The sequence below is a fragment of the Mesocricetus auratus genome, unplaced genomic scaffold (genome assembly GCF_017639785.1).
Source record: "Mesocricetus auratus isolate SY011 unplaced genomic scaffold, BCM_Maur_2.0 Super-Scaffold_100010, whole genome shotgun sequence".
NCBI lineage: Eukaryota > Metazoa > Chordata > Mammalia > Rodentia > Cricetidae > Mesocricetus > Mesocricetus auratus.
Window position 1 is genome coordinate 76,306,226 of NW_024429194.1, and position 18,237 is coordinate 76,324,462.

Genomic DNA, 18,237 nt, shown 5'->3' on the forward strand with positions numbered 1-18,237 from the left:
TTGAGCTTCTGGCTCCTCCCCTAAACACCCACCACCTCATGTCCCATACACCCACTGGCACCCCTGTTCTTCACACTCTGGGTACTCTCAGAACCATGGAAGCCCCCTTCCCAGGGAACATGGGCCAAAGTCAACCGTGGGCCCCCAGGGGAGTTCACTTTGTGTGAGGATGCCCACTGAGGTCCCTGATGCACTGCTCTCTCTCTGGAGATTGGACTGTGTTTGAACATGAGGAGCCTGCCTTGGTACGTCCAGGCCAACCCCAACGCCTTCTTCCCACGTTGCTATGGCCTCTGCACGGAGAGTGAGAAGCAGGAATTCTTGGGTGAGTGACCAGCAGCCTTCTGAGGCACCACACTTCCGCAGGACCAGGACTACCAACTCCGGTCCACTTTGTAAGGGCCAGCCCAGACATAGACAGTGTTGGCAGTGAGGAGGGGAGGTACAGACAGAAGCTGTAGACCTTAAGTATTCAGATCTTGGCTCTGAAAGGACAGAGGAGGCCTCCAGCAGCACTGGCTTAGAGCATCACCATTTACACAATCTCTCTGTGTGGATGTCCTGCTGCCCAGAGTCTGGGATCACCTTGAGCCTGGGTCTGCAGGATGCACAGCCATGGTGCTCTGCTTATGTGCTGGGTGAGTGCAAGCAAGACCCCTCAGTAGAGGAGGTCTACATTCTAGATGGTCCAGGATGTCCAGAGAGACCCCGTGGATTCCTCAGAGGGTCCTGGCACTGTAGCAAGGGGACTCCTGGGAATATCCCTCAGGTCTCTGAGGGGTTGTGGGGCAGTGACAACAGAACAGAGGAGAAGGGGAGAGGGGTAGCTGGAAGGAGGAGCTGTCGGGACTGGGTGTGGACAGGTGGGTGAACAGCTGGGGGAAAGTGTGGCAACACCTGGTGAGGGTGGCAGGGAGACCCACGTGGCCTGCCCTGCTGCCTCTCCACCCTGGGTGGGCAGTGGGAGCGAGGCCTTGGTGTCCTTCCAGATGACTTTCGGCGCACAGTGGCTTCCAGCATCCTCAAGTGGGTAGTGAGCCACCAGAATTACTACAGTAAAATCAAGGGCAAGAATAAGAAGGAGGAGACCAAGAATGGAGAGCCCAGTCCCCAAAAAGGTATGCACCTATGGGGCAGAGTGTCTGGTCAACAGTACAGGTCTTTAGCTGGTGAGGGGGAGTCTCTATGGCTGATGGACAGGCTGGGCATTGTTGCTTTGGTGGCCAAACAGGCGTGGAGAAGAGACACCAGGGCTTCTGGTTTATCCCCGATTCTCATGGCCACCCCGTCTTCTGTTTTGACTGTAGGGTGATACCTTTGTCATCCTATTTGCACAAAGATCAGCACCAGGCACCCTCATTTCATGATCATACTAAAAAATTTTTAAAGGATGCTTTTAAAAAGTGATTTGTGAGTAAGGCAGCTTCAGGATGTGAGTAGAAGCTTTTGTGGTGAGATATGAATTGGTTACAGTTGAACAGTGAGCGTGGGGACAGTCAGGACTGTTTAGGATTGGCTGAGGTAATTCTGCAGCTCCTGGTCTTTTTCCTGCCTCTATGGTTCTTCCTTTTTTCAGGATGCCTACAGTAGGGACCTCACAGTCTGCAACCTGTTAAGATCGGTTTCATTCTCTTAGCAACAGACTTTGAAGTGTCTTCCATGCTTTATGATTAGGGCTGAGTAATCCACTGTCCATACGTGCTGGGTTATTTATCCACTCACCCACTAATGGACTCTTATCATGGATCAAACTGCTATAGACCTCTATGCACAAGTTTGCTACAGGAATTCTGTCACCGGTCTGCTAGCCAATTGAGAGAAGCATTTTGGTCCAAGAGGCAGCATTTTCATTGGGGATGGATGCAACTGAGAGAAAGGCAGAGTTGAGGAGGGCGTGAGCCTTTTTGAACATGGAGCAAACAACTGTAGGTGTTAGCAGTGGCTTGTGATTCAGTTCAGGTTCACCTTTGTTCTTTTAACATTTATGCATCGATTTTGCTTTAATAAAACGGTAAAGAAATTTTGCAACACCTGTTGCCTCACATTGGGCACCACATGTAGGCAGAGTTTTCCATCCCAGCAGCCACTTCCAAATAACCACTCTGAGGCTTATATTAATTGTAAATGCTCAGCCAATAGCTCAGGCTTATTACTAACCAACTCTTACATTTTAAGTTAATCCGTATTCCTTATTGACACTCTGCCACGTGCTGGTACCTTTATTATTATGGCACATCCATCTCCTGCTCCCTCTGTATCTGTTGGTGACTCCTCTGACTCTGCCCTTCCTCATCCCATCATTCTCAGTTTGGCTTGCCACCTAACTTTATCCTGTTCAGCTACTGGCCAGTCAGCTTGTTTATTAAACCAATCACAGCAACATATATTCACACTCTGTAAAGGAATATTCCACAGCAGTGTTCCTGTGCCAGATGTGTGCAAATATTACCTCCCAGTTTCCTCACTCCACCGAGGATGACTTTCATGCAGCAGACACCTTTAATTTTAGAAGTAAGTGAGGTTAGCCCGTTAGCTCACCAGCAGTTTCTTTCCGGTTCAAGCCTTCAGTGTTGTATCTAAAGCAGACAACAGAAAGCTCAAGATTCACTTGAGTTTCTGTGTTTTTCACCTAAGAGTCTTGTGGCCTCTCGTCTTCCATGTAGACTTATTGCCCTTTTTAAAATTAATTTTCTTGAACTTGAGGTCTGTACCAAGATTTGGTTTTGTTTCGATGTTTTTCTTTTAAAGTTTTATTTTTATTACTGTGTGTGTGTGTGTGCGCGCGCGTGTGTGTGTGTGTGTGTGTGTGTGTGTGTGTGTGTGTGTGTACATACGTACACATACATGGGTGCAGGTACCCACAGAGACCAGATGTGTGCTGCCCTGATATGTAGCTGAAGTTAGAGGCAGCTGTAAGCCTCTTAACGCAGGTGCTGACAGGCAAACTCTGGTCCTCTTGAAGAACATAATAGGCCTAAAGTAAATGGAAGTTTTTAAATTTCAAATTCCAATTGTACACTACACAGGAAAGTGACAGACTATAGCCATGCATACTTCCAGGACTCTGTTAAATCTTTTGTGTTTTTCTCTTATCTGCAACTAAAGACAGCTTTGTTCCTTTCCAATGTATGCACATTTCACTTCTTTTTCTTCTCTTATAGCATTTGTTAGGCTGTCTGCTACATTGCTGAAAGTCATTGGTGAGGTGGGATCTGAACTGATATTAGTAATTTTTTGTCTTCTCTCTTTTTTAACCTGGCTAGGGATTCGTTCATTGTATTCTTTTCAAAACTCTAGATCTTAGTTAGGCTTGTCTTAGTTAGGACTTCTTTCTTAAATAGGTTTCTATTGCTGTGAAGAGACACCAAGACCACAGTAACTCGTATAAAAGAAAACATTTAATTGGGGTGACTTACAGTTCAGAAGTTCAGTCCATTATCATCATGGTGGGACAAGGAGGCAAGCAGGCAGACATGGGCTGGAGAAAGTAGCTAAGAGTCCTACATCTTGCAGGCAACACAAAGTGGTCTGAGTGTTACAATGAGTGAAGCTTGAGCATATGAGACTTCAAACGGTATACTACAACAGTATACCTATTCTAATAAACCACACCTCCTAATAGTGCCACTCCCTTTGGGAGCCATTTTGTTTAAAAACCACCACAGTTTCTATGGCTGTGAAGTGACACAGCAAGTCTTAGAAGGGAAAACATTTCATTGGGGCTGGCTTATAGTCCAGAGGTTTAGTCCATTGTCATCATGGTAGTGCATGATGTGCAGGCAGACATGGTGCTGGAAAAGGAGCTGGGAGTTCTGTGTCTGGATCCACAAGCAGCAGAAAGAAATGGAGACACACTTCCTCCAACAGCACCACACCTACTCCAACAAAGTCACATCTCCTGATAGTGACACTCTCTATGAGTCTCTGGGAGCCATTTTCTTCAAGCTGCTATATTCTACTCCCTGGCCCCATAGGCTTGTGGCCATATCATAATGCCCATTGTACTCACTGCAACTGCCACATAAATGTATTGCTCTAGCTTTGTGGCTTGCTCAGTGACCTGTGTCCATCACAACACTCCTCAGTGCCATGTCTCAGCCAACACTGTGCCTGAAGCCTCCTGCTGTTCCCCATCTATGCTGCAGCCCCACTACCTCCCTGGGTAACCTAAAGCTAGCCAGGAAGGGGGTCTCAGCCTGTTGGCCACGTTCTTGAGGCCACTTGAAGCCCACTTTCAGTCTGTACTTCCTGAGACTCAACAGTGATCCCGAATTATGGAGTTGAGAAGGGCCCCCTCCTCCCCATGTGTGTGGTGCAGGATGCTCTGTGGCAATAGGAATTGCCAATCATGGCAGCTTCAAGTACTCACAGGTGCCAGAGCAACACAGGTCTGGTCAAAGAGTGTGTGATCAGAAAGCATGCTTTTTGTGACATTTCTTTTTTTCTGGTTTCTCGAGGCAGGGTTTCTCTGTGTTGTTTTGGAAGCTATCCTGGAACTCACTCTGTAGACCAGGCTGGCCTCAAACTCACAGAGATCCACCTGCCTCTGCCTCCTGAGTGCTGGGATTAAAGGCGTGACCACCAACGCCCAGCCACATGACATTTCAAAAGTACTATCTCCTCTCTGTCATAACATCCAAGTCTAGTTTCACTGTATTCAGAGGTTTCTCTCCTGCCCACCAGTTCCCAAATAATCACTCAGAGGCTTAATATTGCTTATAAATGCTTGGTCAATAGCTCAGGCTTGTTACCAGCTCTTAAATTAACCCATATTTCTTATTTACAATCTGCCATGTGACTTATGACTTGTTTTTGTTGTTGTTGTTGTTTGAGGGGTTCAAGAGAGTGTTTCTCTGTGACTTTGGAGGCTGTCCTGAGACTGGCTCTTGTAGACCAGGCTGGTCTCGAACTCACAGAGATCCACCTGCCTCTGCCTCCCAAGTGCTGGGATTAAAGGTGTGCACCACCACCACCTGGCAAAAATTGCTTTCCTTTCTTTCTTTCTTTTTTTAAGATTTTTATTTATTATGTATACAGTATTCTTGCCTGTATGTCTGCCTACAGGCCTGAAGAGGGCACCAGATCTCATTACAGATGGTTGTGAGCCACCATATGGGTGCTGGGAATTGAACTCAGGACCTCTGGAAGAGCAACCCATGCTCTCAACCGCCGAGCCATCTCTCCAGCCCCACTCGTGACTTCTTACCCCGTTTTCTACACATCCTGCTCCCTCAGTGGCTGGCTGGCTGGCATGTCCTCTGACCCTGCCCTTCCTCCTCCCAGAGTCCTCTGTGTCTGGCTGTCCCACCTATACTTCCTGCCTGACTACCGGCCTCTCAGCTCTTTATTAACCAATGAGAGCAATATATACTCACAGAGTGCGGAAGGCTTATTCCACAGCAGTTCAGAGTGTGAGCGGCAGTAGTGACGCTGAACACTGGGGCTGACAAGACTCGTGAAGGAAAAGAATCGCCTCCCAGAGGAGAGGTGGTAGGAACGGGAGGCAGTCTCTGCACCCAGTCTCACAGCCAGGGCATGTGCTTGAATTCCAGATCCGGAGGATACTGACCTCAAGTTCCAAGGCCTCTCGGGACAGCTTGTGGATGCAGCATGCAAGGTGTGCCAGGCCTACCTGGGACAGTTGGAGCACGAGGACATTGACACCTCGGAGACCAGCACTGAAGCGCTGTCTGAGGAAGAATGGAATGATCTGACAAAGCAGTACTACTTATTGGTTCAGTAAGATGCCACGCCACTGCCTTCGCACCAGAGGTGTCACTGTGCACCCACACTGGGATGTGTCCTAGGTGCTGGAGCACCTATCTGCCTGTTGAGGGCGCTTGCCTTGGTTTTTTCGGGGGTTTTGCCATGTGTCTGGCATGTCTAGGTATTGGGGTGCTTATTATCTTCTGAAGCACCTGTCTGAGGTTGGGATGCCTCCCGAGTCTTGGGGTACCTTCTGATATTAGAGTACCTGCCTTGGGTATCATGGGTGCCTATTGGCTGTTAGGGTACCAAAACTTTCTGCTATTAATTTAAAAATTTGACCCCTCCTGTGGTAATCTTTTGGGGATACCATCTCATTTTGTACCTTCCCAGCTCCTTTCATGCTTGATATCACTTGGAACCACAATAGCCTTGGTAAGTTTGTCCCGCTCAGGGCCTGGCAAGCTCTGAGTGACGAGTGATGGTGAGCAGGTGTGTTTGCCAGGCTGTCCAGGGTGCTGGTCACCCCTCACCACCAAGACCCACATAATGATGGACCTCCCCACTTTCCTCGGCCTCCCACCCCTGTGGTGACCACCAGACACTGCAGAGGAACAGCTGGGGAGGCAATGTCTGTTTCAAGAGTCCATGGAAACCCCACATACTGTCCGGGTGTTTTCACCCTTTGGCCCTGCCTTCCCTCCATTTGATTATCAAGCATTTTCCTGTTCTTCTCTTCTCCCCTGTCCTCACCTCTCCTCTTGCTCCTCTCTCTCCTTCCCTCCCTGTTTTCTGTTGACTTATGCCTGTAATCCAAGCACGCAGGAGGCTGAGGCAGGAAGGACTTAAGATCAGGGCAAGACTGGGCTATGCGTTGAGTCTGGGGCCAGCACGGGGTATACACAGCAAGACTCTGTTTGTTTTTTAAGCCAACCCTAAAATACTATACAGGGTTGTTGGTTTTTTTAATAGATTTGTTTATTATGTACACAGTGTTCTGTCTGTATGTATGCCTGCAGGCCAGAAGAGGGCATCAGATTGAATTGTAGATGGTTGTGAGCCACCATATGGTTGCTGGGAATTACACTCAGGACCCCTGGAAGAGCAGTCAGTGCACTTACCCTCTGAGCCATCTCTCCTTGAGACAGGGTCTAGTATGAGTCACCACACCCCAACCTTTTTTGTTTTATTACTTATCTTTAAGTAGCACTTTCACTATTTCCCAAACCAACCATTAGTGTGGCCTGGCCTACTTCCTCCCATTCCTGCCACTCTTATGTGCCTTCAGGTGCATCAGGTGTCCAGAGTCCCTGGACCTGGAGTTGCAGGTGACTATGAGCCACTTGATGAGGGTACTAGGCACTAAATTTGGGCCCTCTGCAAGAACAGCAAGTTTTCTTCACCTCTGAGCCATCTCTCCATCCTCTATCTTTGTTTTAAAAGGCATGTGGCATGCTTGTTGTTGCTTTGAACAATCAGTTACTTTCATTTTTTTGTATATCAGCTTATTTTTTGTTCAAAAAATCTCTTAGTATATTTTCTAATAACGGTCTGTGGTGGAAAACTTTCTCCATTTTTTTTAGTCTCAAAAAGATTAAAGTTTTTCACTTTTGAGAGAGATTTTTTTTCTCCAGGATAGAATTCTCAATTTGCAAAGATATGTTGCTGTTGCTGTTGGAATGTTATTCTACTGCCTTCTGACTCATGCTATTTAGATCAGAAATTTTCTGCTGGTATTTTGGCTCTTCTGGAGGGACATAGTATCTTTTTCTCTGACTACCTTAAGATTTTTGTCTTCGATTTTAGTAGCTTGTTTATTATATTTGTTGCTATGTGTGTAGAAATGCCTTTGTATTTATCCTTGTTTGAGTTTGTGTGGCATCTTTAAACTATGGGTTGACATTTTCCCCCCAAATTCAGACTGTCGTCATTATTCTACATCTGTTGCTTCTGCTTCATCCTGTCTCTTCTCTTCCTGGGACTCTGAGTGCATGTGTGTTATGCCATGTTCCATGTGTCTCTTACCTGGTCCTTTTTCCTCGTGGCTATCAGAAGGGTCCTCCTAATTTACTTGTCTGTTCCTGGCTGTGTGTTGTGTACCACTGGCCTATCTAACTAACACTAGTACATGTTCATGGCTCAATCCATCAAAGGGTGAGCATGCTCTGTTTATTCTCCTTTTCAGGAGTTGTCTTCATACTCCCCTATATGAGTTGTTCTAGACATAGTTTCTTCCTAGCCAAGTTGACTGTGTCTTTGTATTTATTAGCCACTAACAATTAACAGGGAAAAGTTGATTTGAAAAATGCGTTGTGTTGGCTTAAGAACTGTATTTCTCGACAGGCGGTGGTGGTTCATGCCTCTAATCCCAACACTAGGGAAGCAGATATAGGAAAATCTCTGTGAGTTTGAGGCCAGGTTGGTCTACAGAGTTCCAGGACAGCCAAGACTGTTACATAGGGAAACCCTGTCTCGAAAAACAAACAAACTAAAGACCCTAAAAACTGTGTTGCTCAAAAAGCATAGTCAAAAAGATGGCAATAGAAACAACAGATTAGAGACAGATCCACTGTCCACACATCCAACAGAGGCTCAAATTTAGAAGCGACAGTGAGCCACAATAAGTTAGAGAAAAGAAATTAACCAAATGAAACCCTCAGTTGGTAGAGTACTTCTCTATCTTATATGACGCCCTGAGTCCCAACTCCAGCACCACAGAAACTGAATGCTGTGGTCCCAGACCTATAGCCCTAAGCACTCAGGGACTAGCAGCAGGAGGATCAGAAGTTCAAGGTCATCCTCAGGTTCATAGCAAGCTCAAAGCTCCCCTGGGCTACATGAGACCCTTTCTCAAGGAAAAAAAAAATGAAAGACACAAATTCAGCTGTCGAATCAGACTAGATAAATGCCCAGTACCAGAGCTTATCAGAACTACAATGAACTGTTGGTGGTAGCTCCTATCTTCCCTGGAAGGACCTTGAACTCAAAGACAACCCATGGTATGTACCTGACTCTGTCTCGAAAGCTGTAAAAGGAAAAGGACGCAACAAAAACACACCCCTGGTGGGACATGATGGGGTACATCTGCACACCAGGATGGCTGAGTTAAAGACAGTGTTGGCGAAAGCTGGCAGCTCTAATGCAGTGCTGGTAGGAGCGTCAAGCAAAGCATTCTGGGAAAGCAAGAGCTGTCTGCCCTATTACCCAGCTCTTCCAACCCTGGAGAAACCGAAGCACCCAGCCTCAGAAAGACTCAGTGAGCCCAGACCCTTGAGACCCTAGCCGTGTCAGATCAGGGGCTGCAAATGGCACAGCCATGGACCGACTTCCCAGCAGTGAGGCTGAAGGACACCCCTCAGGAGACAGATGCCCTTTGGAGGGAGGAGGGCATGTCCCCATGTCCCTGACCATGGGTATGAAGTTGAAGAAAGGCAGAGCCCATGCTTGTGGTAGAAAGTGACAGTGATGAGTAGCTACCATCGACTGGGACGTAACACTGGAGAATCCTGAGCACTCACTCTGTATGTATCTTGAGCTGGTGATATTGACAGGCAAGAGCTAAAATCGTCAAACTTCCCTTTTTCTGGTAGGGCTTTCTCTATCTACTCAGCTACATTTTCTTGAGCCTCTACAAAGGAGAACCCAAGGCTTCACCACTGGGTGGCAGCATTGGGTTCCCATGTGGCGTGGCATGAACAGGTTCAGATGAGCAGGTTCTCTGGTGCATTGCAGTGATGGCCACTTCGGATGTACCACAGCCGGTTGAGAGCCCGGGGGATGGGGATTGGTCCTTGTTGTGACTGGCTTGCTCCCACATCGGTGTTCGAGTGTCGGGACCCAGAAGGCCAAGAGGCTACACTTCATGGGACCTGCAGAGACCCTGTCTGTGCTTCGCTGAACATGAATATATTCAGAATTGGAGCATTTTTTGAAACAGGCTAGGCGCCTGCTGTGTTCTGAATGACCTTATAACTTTTACATCCTTTCATTATGTGATGGAGACAACATGGCATCGTGATACGTGAGTCTAGGGCTGGCTCACCTTCCGGAAAGACTTCCAAGGCCCAGGCTCCAATGTCCTGCAGAGGTCATGGGGGTCCCTTCCCACTGGACAGCAAAACACTTGTGTTTCTGCATCGCAGTGGTGAAAGAATCCATGTCATTAGGCGCGTACTGAGAATACCATCCCATTACACTGGTCTGGCCTGTCCTTTCGAACCAGATAGTGTTATGGGGACCCTGGGGGTTGTCTGTACCTGTTTGCACCGTGTGCTGATTATGGCAGAGATGTCCTGTCACTATGGAGTTGATAAAGCTCACATCTGCTTGGTATCTGGCCAAGGGCAAGATCACTTGGGACATACCAACCTGTTTCCTGCGCCCAGGGGTGGAAACTGGCACTAAGTAGAACTCTTGTTCTCTTGAAACCCTCACCCACATAGCCAGGGATTGCCATTATTTTGTGCTGTTCTTTCCCAGCAGGTGGACAGCACAGGCATGTCTCCTGTCCCCAAGCCCTTGCTCTCACCTCTGGGGCTGCAGTCAGCATTGTGGCCCAGCAGCAGCAGCCATAGGACAGCATGCAGAGAGCCTGCACTGAACAGTCCCCACCGTACTGGGTCTGCCCACAGAACATAGAGGGGATGTGGGTGTTGTGGTGGGTGTTTCTCTCTCGGGTGCCAACAGTGCACCCTCAAATTCTGAAGGCTGCTCAGACATCTCTCCTGATCCCTGTCCCTACTCCCTGAGGTTAGGGTGGGTTTTAAAGTCAGGCCTTTTCCTGCAAGTCTGATGTCACCAGCATGGACATGGGATCAGGGTGACAGTTCAGGTCACTGGACAGTATGCCGGCTGCTAGCTGGGGCAGGTAAGTCTGTATTGCAGCTTGGCTTGCTTTAGAAGGGTCTTTCTGGCAACAACAGTACAGACAGTATCTTGGCACAGGGACCTGCCTCTGCCTCTGCCTCTGCGCCCCTCTGCCTCTGCCCCTCTGCCCCTCTGCCCCTCTGCCCCTCTGCCCCTCTGCCCCTCTGCCTCTGCCCCTCTGCCCCTCTGCCCCTCTGCCCCTCTGCCCCTCTGCCCCTCTGCCTCTGCACCTCTCTGCCTCTCTGCCTCTGCCTCAGTACTGACTGGGGTTAGAGGCATGCACCACCATGTCTGGCTAGGGTCCTTACTGCTTGACACACCATGTCCAGGTACACAACCTCTATGGTCCATGACCCCACGTATCCTCAGTTGGTTGACATCCTCTGCTGCCCCTAACCCTTTCTTGCCAGATAGCCATTCACTTGTCCTAGAGCAGAGGCACCCACCAGTCACTGGGGCCGAGCGCTGCCTCTCAGAGCCTCATGCCCTTTCTGGATCTTGCTTTTTAGTGGCAATGCTTTCATCCTTGATTCGAGAAGTTACTTTTCACAGTGCCAGACTCTGCTGAGTAAGATCAGCTCTGTGAACCCTCAGATAGACATCGACGGGATTCGAAACATCTGGATCATAAAGCCTGCAGCAAAGTCTCGAGGTCGAGGTGAGTTCACTGGGCAGATGCCTCCCCATCATGCAAGTCTCCTACCTTGACAGCACCTGCTCCATGATGGAGGGAGATCCAAGCAGTGCTGCCACGGTCAGACAGGGGTGCCCAAGCTAAGCTGGAGGAGGGAGTGTCCATCACAATGTTGTTCTGGAGTTTGTTGATTTAGCTCAGATTTCCTCATTTGCATGCAGCCGATAAACAACCCCAGAGTGTTAGTTTTGGGTGGTGTGTGCACGTGCGAGCTTGCACATATTTCCTTGATCTTAGCAAGGACTTTCATCTTAAACAGTGTACGCCTCATACCATAGATTCACTGTGAACTTCACCTGTAAAACCTAGAACACTTGGAGGCAAATTCTGAATCCCTTATAAAATTTGTCTGTGGGTTATTCACGTGTTCACACTTACTGCCTCATCCACCCAACCTGCAGCTGGAATTACATTCTCTTCTTTCTTGATGGGGTGTGTGTGGGGGGGGGCGTGTTCATGTACATGCATGCATGTGTCTGATATCCTAATCTTGTGTTAAGTAAATGGTTTCAGTTTTCAATTTTCCTGTGAGAGATTTCTCTTGTCTCTGATTTAAATGCTAAGTTGATTTATTTCCAGACTTTCCTGTGAAATAATAAAAGATTTAAGGCTACAAAGTTTTCATGGTCTGTGGCATTAACTGCACCCTCTTGTCTCTGTTACAGAACGTCCTCTTTCTCTGCAGTATTCAAGCAGACATTTTAGTTTGTATATACTATTTGTCTCTTGAGATCTTCTGAAGATTTTTAGTTTGCGGGTTATTTGTGTGATTTTTTTAAATTTAGATTTATTTATTTTATGTGTATCAGTGGTTTTTTGCATTCATTATGTGCATCATGTGTGCGCCTGGTGCCTGTGGAGACCAGAAGCAGTTGTCAGAACCCCTGGAGTTACGGGCGGTCATGAGCCCCATGTGAGTGCTTGGAACCGAACCCACATCCTCTATAAGAGCAACAAGTACTCTTAATTGTGAGCCATTTCCCCAGCCCTATATGTGTGATCTTTAAAATCTTTTTTATTAATATGTGGTTTTATCACATCCAATCCTAAAGGTCTTCTGTCCTGAATTCTTCTCTTTCCCGGGGATCGTGGTCTACTCCCTTCTGGTGTCCTGCAGGTGGACAGGTCTTCCTCCATTCTCCTGTGACGTGACCTTGATTGACAGCATGCGCTGTGTTCCTTCCTGGGCTCTGTGCTATGCTCCCTTGCCTTCCTTAGACATCTGTCTTCTCTTACCCGACAGGCCATAGCTTGCTCCCACTGGAGACTTCCTCCCCAGGGATACTTTGTGGATTGCTCAGATGTGCTCTTCTCAATAAATGCACCTCTCCCTGCTGGTCCCTGTGTATGTTCTTGCCAACCGCTGGTGGCCTTTGGGTGTAGGTCCAAGGTGACTTCAACAGTTTGTTTCATTTTAGGCAAGGTCTCAACTTGCTGTGACGAAATACATGTGCTTTGTGAGACCCTGTGGATGGAAGTCCCTCTACCTTTTATCAACAGAATGGATGACTAGATGGTACTGTGTAACAGCACCCCCAAATGTCAGGAGAAACGTGTGTTTCTGCCTATTCTGTGACCTCATTCTCATCCTAAATTGTCATGGCAGAGAAAAGAGAGCTGCAGACTCTGTCACTGGCATTGAAGCCTACATAGCTCACCATGACACACATCATTCTTTCCTGCACATCCCCATAAGTCATACAGCGTACTTTAGGGCCAAAGGTGGGAAATTGTCCTATGAGTAGAGAAAAGTCAGTGGGAAGAGATTAAATTCTTCCTACCTGTGTCATTTATTGCATTTGGTAGATCACTCCTTTAGCATTAACCCTCACTGGTCTCAGGGGGCCCTGCTCTGAGAACACAGCAAACCCTAAAGCAGGCTCTTGAGTGGCTTTCTGCTCTGTTTTCCTTTGATCTCTGAATGCCCTCTGGAGTGGGGGGTTGGCCTCATGGCAGGAGGGCTGAACAAGTGGCTGGCATCAACTGTAGCTTTGTCCACTGAATGCACGTCTGCCTTGTCAAACCATCCCCTGCAAACTCTTGGTGCCGGGCCAAAGCCAGGATGGGTATTGGGGCCTATCATGACCGTGGGGGCCGTGGGGGAGTGCTGTGCTTCACTGAGCCAAGGTACCCCCTCTTCTTCTTGGAGATATTGTGTGCATGGACCGTGTGGAGAGCATCTTGGAGTTGGTGGCCACGGACAACCAGACCACAAAGGACAACAAATGGGTGGTCCAGAAGTACATCGAGACGCCAATGCTCATCTATGACACCAAGTTCGACATCAGACAGTGGTTCCTTGTCACAGACTGGAACCCTCTAACCATCTGGTTCTACAAGGAGAGCTACCTCCGTTTCTCCACGCAGCGGTTCTCCCTGGACAAGCTGGACAGGTCAGCAGCGGGAGCTCCATAGTCCTCTAAGTACCTAGCAGGAGGCCTTTGGGTATGTGTAGATGCCACACCCTTGCTGTTTGACACTCTGAACCATGGAGGTTGCCCCTCACTGGCAAAGCATTAGGACACTAGGGCTCCCAGGCTCAAACGCTCAAGGGTGCTGGTGATTAACAAACCACATCCCAGGGAGGACAAGGATAGTGAGAACCTACCTGAATCCACAGGGATGACCCAGGACTTTCAGTGGTTTAGTGATTGTCACTTAGCAGGCAGTGCTGGGGCCCTGGATGCCCTAGGAGACATTGAAAGGGAGAGTCAGATGGAATCCTGGGAGGCTGAGGGTTGCTCAATAGAAACTTTGCCAATTGAAATCTACCCCCAGCACACCTGGAGTCACACCTAGGATGGGGCTGGGCATAGCTGAAGGCAACCACCCCTATCTGTGTGTTACCCCCGGACAAGAGCCTAGAGCAGAGTCTAGAAACTCGCTGAAAATGGCGCCTGGGAGCCGCATGCACCCACAGCTGAGCCATCAACTCTGTGCCTGGAGATACCATGCACCCTCCTTCAGCTCAGCCTGATGGGAGATTCCCAGAAATGGTGTCTGAATGGGGTTAGCCCAGCTATACAAACAGAAGTTAAAGTAGATGGATGGCTATATCTTTTAAATGTTCACCTTTCTAACATGTTGCTGTGGGTCAGGCCTCACTCTGGAACTGGTTGGAAATTCCCAGGGTGACATGCCTACCCCATACCTGCAGGTCAAATGAAAATACCCTTAGCTCTAAACGGTGTCTATCTTCTAAGAGGTACTGCTTGTTTTGAGTCTATACAGAGCAAGGCAGGAATATAAGTTAACTTACTAGAAACTGTAGGTAGGTGGCTCACATGCTCCTACTCACCTGTGCTCATAGGGAAACTGAGGCCTGGGTAGATTACTTTTCCTAGTGGTTGGCTCTGCATTGGTGGGCTTCTGCTATGTCTTGGTACTGTCTGTGCTGTTTCTCCAGGCTGTTTGAGTTATCCGTGGCTGCTTCTGGGTAGCAGAACTAACAATCCCACCACTAGCTCAAGCCTTCTGCAGCAGCCCTGCACCAGGCAAAGTGACTTCAGGGCAAGTTAGGCAGACTGTACTGGCTCTGTGTAAATGGCTGCTGGCATACCCCAATCTCACAAGCGCATTGCCCACAGTGCCATCCACCTGTGTAACAACTCCATTCAGAGGCGTCTCAAGAACGACAAAGATCGCAGCCCACTGCTACCGGGACATAACATGTGGACCAGCACTCGTTTCCAGGAGTACCTGCAGAAGAGAGGGCGAGGGGGAACATGGGGTAGCATCATCTACCCTTCTATGAAAAGAGCTGTCACCAATGCCATGAGGGTAGCTCAGGACCACGTAGAAGCCCGTAAGAACAGCTTCGAGCTCTATGGAGCCGACTTCATCCTTGGGCGAGACTTCAAGCCCTGGCTCATTGAGATCAACTCCAGCCCCACCATGCACCCCTCCACTCCCGTCACAGCCCAGCTCTGTGCCCAGGTACAGGAAGATACCATCAAGGTCGTGGTGGACCGCAAACTGGACCGAAACTGTGACATTGGCAACTTCGAGCTTCTGTGGAGGCAGGTAAGGATAGAAGCTACCCTGACTTGGCTGCTAATATCTGTCCATGAGGTGGGTGGGCCTGGGCTTCTGTGTGGCAACCATCTCATTCGCAGTCAGTGGGGGACACGAATCCTGTTTCTTGGGTCTGGGCATTGTGGTCCTGGGTGTCTGCAGGACTGTCATGAGCCTGGGTCTGCCTGATCTTCCCCAAGTTCAGCCTCCTGTGCGCATCAAGGCAAAGGTTTACTCTAGACACGGCGTCTAGACAGCCCTGTCACTTAGGCCCTGTGGCCTTCACAATCTAATCTTCCTACCTGTCATTTCTCCATGTCCCAACTTTATGGATAATGGGAGAGGCCCTTGATTGAATAGCTGGGGAGGTTCCATAGCCCCTTCTAGACTGTTTCTCTCCAGAGCCCCTTATCCTCTCTGAAATCTCTCTAATGGCCTCCCCTCAGAGTTATCTAGCAGGCTTATGCATCAAAGCTGAGGCTTCTGCCTCTGAACTCCTGTCTGCCTGTGGTTTGAGCCCCAGGATCTGGAGGGAGACAAGCTGGGCTCTGCCTCAAAGAAATGCCCAGTGAGCACCCGAGCCTTGAAGAAGCATAGCCAAAGCTTCTGGGGCATGGCAGGTGGCTTGGTGTGGGGCCAGCCAGGTGACTGTCTGGGTCAAGGAGGGATCCTGACCTACTTCCTCTTCTCATAGCCTGCCGTGGAACTGCCACCATTCAATGGGTCTGACCTCTGTGTGGAAGGCATCAGTATGAAGAAAGCCAAGAAGCAAATGCCTCCCATCACCAACCTCAGTTTCTCAGAATCACTCTCAGACACTCCAGTCAAAGTTCGGAGCCCCCGGGCTCTACCGGATCCAGCAATCGGGTCCTCCAGAATGACCCTGCGGCAGGACTGGAAACGGGAAGAAGCAAAGGTACTTTCAGCCACCTGGTCTGTACCAGTAATGGCTGTTGAGGGCAGAGGTCAAACAAAGCCCGCTTACACCTTCCCCATTAGTAACTACCAACATGGAGACAGTAAGGCCCCCAAAAGCACTTTTACCAGAGCCCAGTCCACTAAACTCTGGGATCCAAACTTAACAAGTGTACAGCACTCTGCCCTGGTGCTGCAGAATATGAAAACCATGGAGAAGCCCCAGTCTCCGCCACCTGAAGCATCATCAGGTAACTGTGGGGAGCCTGTGCCTTTTTGTCCCTTCATATTTGAGGGATTCCGGCTCCATCCCAATCCTGGAAGACCTTCGAGCTGCATTCTTCATAATAGGGCCCAGGGCTGGATCAGGGGTATGCACTGAGAGGATCTTCAGTCTGAGTGCACAAGGGGCGGGGGGGGGGAGCATGCTGGCACTGACCTGTCCAGGCACTAGGGTTTCTGGTATAGTGATGGTTGAGGTGAGCAGCACAGTGGGGTTCTGTTGCGACAGTCCCAGGAGTACTTGCTTCCTCCAAGGTGGAGTAAAGATCTGGGGATGGGCTATTGTGTTCAAGCAACACCAAATTGCATGGATAGGCAAGGTGGGGTGGGGGGCGGTTGCTGGGCTCTTGCACAGGATTTCCTAAAGATCCTGATGGAGCTGACACATTTGTGCTACAAGATGAGATGACTAGGCTGTGTCTATACCCAGGATTTCACATGCCACCTGTTATCTGGCCTTGGCTCAGAGAGTATCTGGCTAGGCCCCCACCTTCCTCTGTTAAAATATACTCACCCCCCATGGTGCATCTGACCTAGTTAGTCCATCTCTCTTACTGCCTCCCTGCTACCTGGTCCTGTCCATAGCTCTCCTTGACTGTTTGCTGTCTGTGTCCCTGAATGGAAAGATTTGGAGCACTGGCTCTCACTGTCACCTTTGCAACTGTACCTTAATGCCAAGGATGGCAAATGTGATGTGTGGCAGGTGCTTGGCACTTGCTGGACACAGGTGTGTGTTGCCTGTAGAGGCTCTGGGTAGGGAGAGTATCTGTGTCGGCTCTCATGCCTACGCCTGGCTATCCCGTGTGAGTAACTCTGTAAAAGTGTCTCTAGGAACCATCTGGCTACACACCTAAACGACGTCTTTCTGCGGAGAGATGTCTACAGAAATGATAGCTACATTTAACAAGTTGTAGAGTGTCTGCAACAGTGAACAACACACTGGGAGCTAAAAGGGGTTTATCTCTAGCAGCCAGGTCAACAAGACCGCACTTCTGAGGACTCTAGAGAGGGTCTCCCCTCCTACAGTTCCTGGTGTCCACCAGTGATCGCTGGTGACTGGTGACCACGTCACTCCCGTGTCAGTCTTCACACAGGCATATGCCTTCCGTGGGTCTGCTTAGAATTCCCTCCAATAAGGATAGCGGTCATTGTGTTAGACTCCCACCCATACTTTAGTGTGACCTCATTCAGTGATGACATCAGCAGAGACTATTCCTAAACAAGAAAGGTTCCAGGTGGACATAAATCTGGGGGGATGCTTCACCCCATTTCACCCACTTGCAGGTATAGACTGTGCTGATTCACACTCTAGCCAACACCCCCAGGCAGTTATCGCTCCTGTCACTGCTATTCTCACCTCTTGTAAAGTGTTAGTAGGCTTCTTGCGTGTTTCCACTTGATAGTGAAATGAGAATTAGCTATTGTCACTGATTTAGCAAGCGCTTTGTTTTTTTCTGGAAAGCTCTGGCTTGAATCTTTGGTCACCTATCCAAAGGATCGTGGGTCCCACTTTCTCTTGCCATAGTTTCTGTTAGAGACTCCCCTTTTTTCCATTGTATTTTGTTGCAAATATTGTTTCCTACCCTATAGCTTGTCTTTTCACTCCTTTGTGGTGTTTTTATTTCTTATGTAAAGCAATCTTTAACTACAATACAATCAATTTAACCAACATCTCTAAATTTGGTGATTTTTTTTGTTTGTTTGTTAATGAAATACTCTAGATCAAAGCAATAACTGAGGAGTATCTGCTGGCAAGGTAT

At 48.6% G+C, this 18,237-nt stretch overlaps 1 protein-coding gene across 5 annotated transcripts in view; it reads left to right on the forward strand.

Moving 5' to 3' along the window:
- Ttll8 (tubulin tyrosine ligase like 8) overlaps positions 1–18,237 on the forward strand; it is a 62,056-nt gene that overhangs the window by 19,647 nt on the left and 24,172 nt on the right. For 2 of the 5 annotated variants that reach the window (XM_040754006.1, XM_040754007.1), the window contains exons 7-13: positions 211–325; positions 990–1,118; positions 5,553–5,739; positions 11,082–11,230; positions 13,416–13,659; positions 14,854–15,289; positions 15,975–16,446. In XM_040754006.1, the coding sequence (XP_040609940.1) occupies positions 211–325; positions 990–1,118; positions 5,553–5,739; positions 11,082–11,230; positions 13,416–13,659; positions 14,854–15,289; positions 15,975–16,446 (1,732 nt within the window). Of the gene's footprint in view, positions 1–210; positions 326–989; positions 1,119–5,552; positions 5,740–11,081; positions 11,231–13,415; positions 13,660–14,853; positions 15,290–15,974; positions 16,602–18,237 lie in introns of those variants that run through there. The other 3 variants (XM_040754008.1, XM_040754009.1, XM_005066890.2) reach the window with 2 other exon arrangements.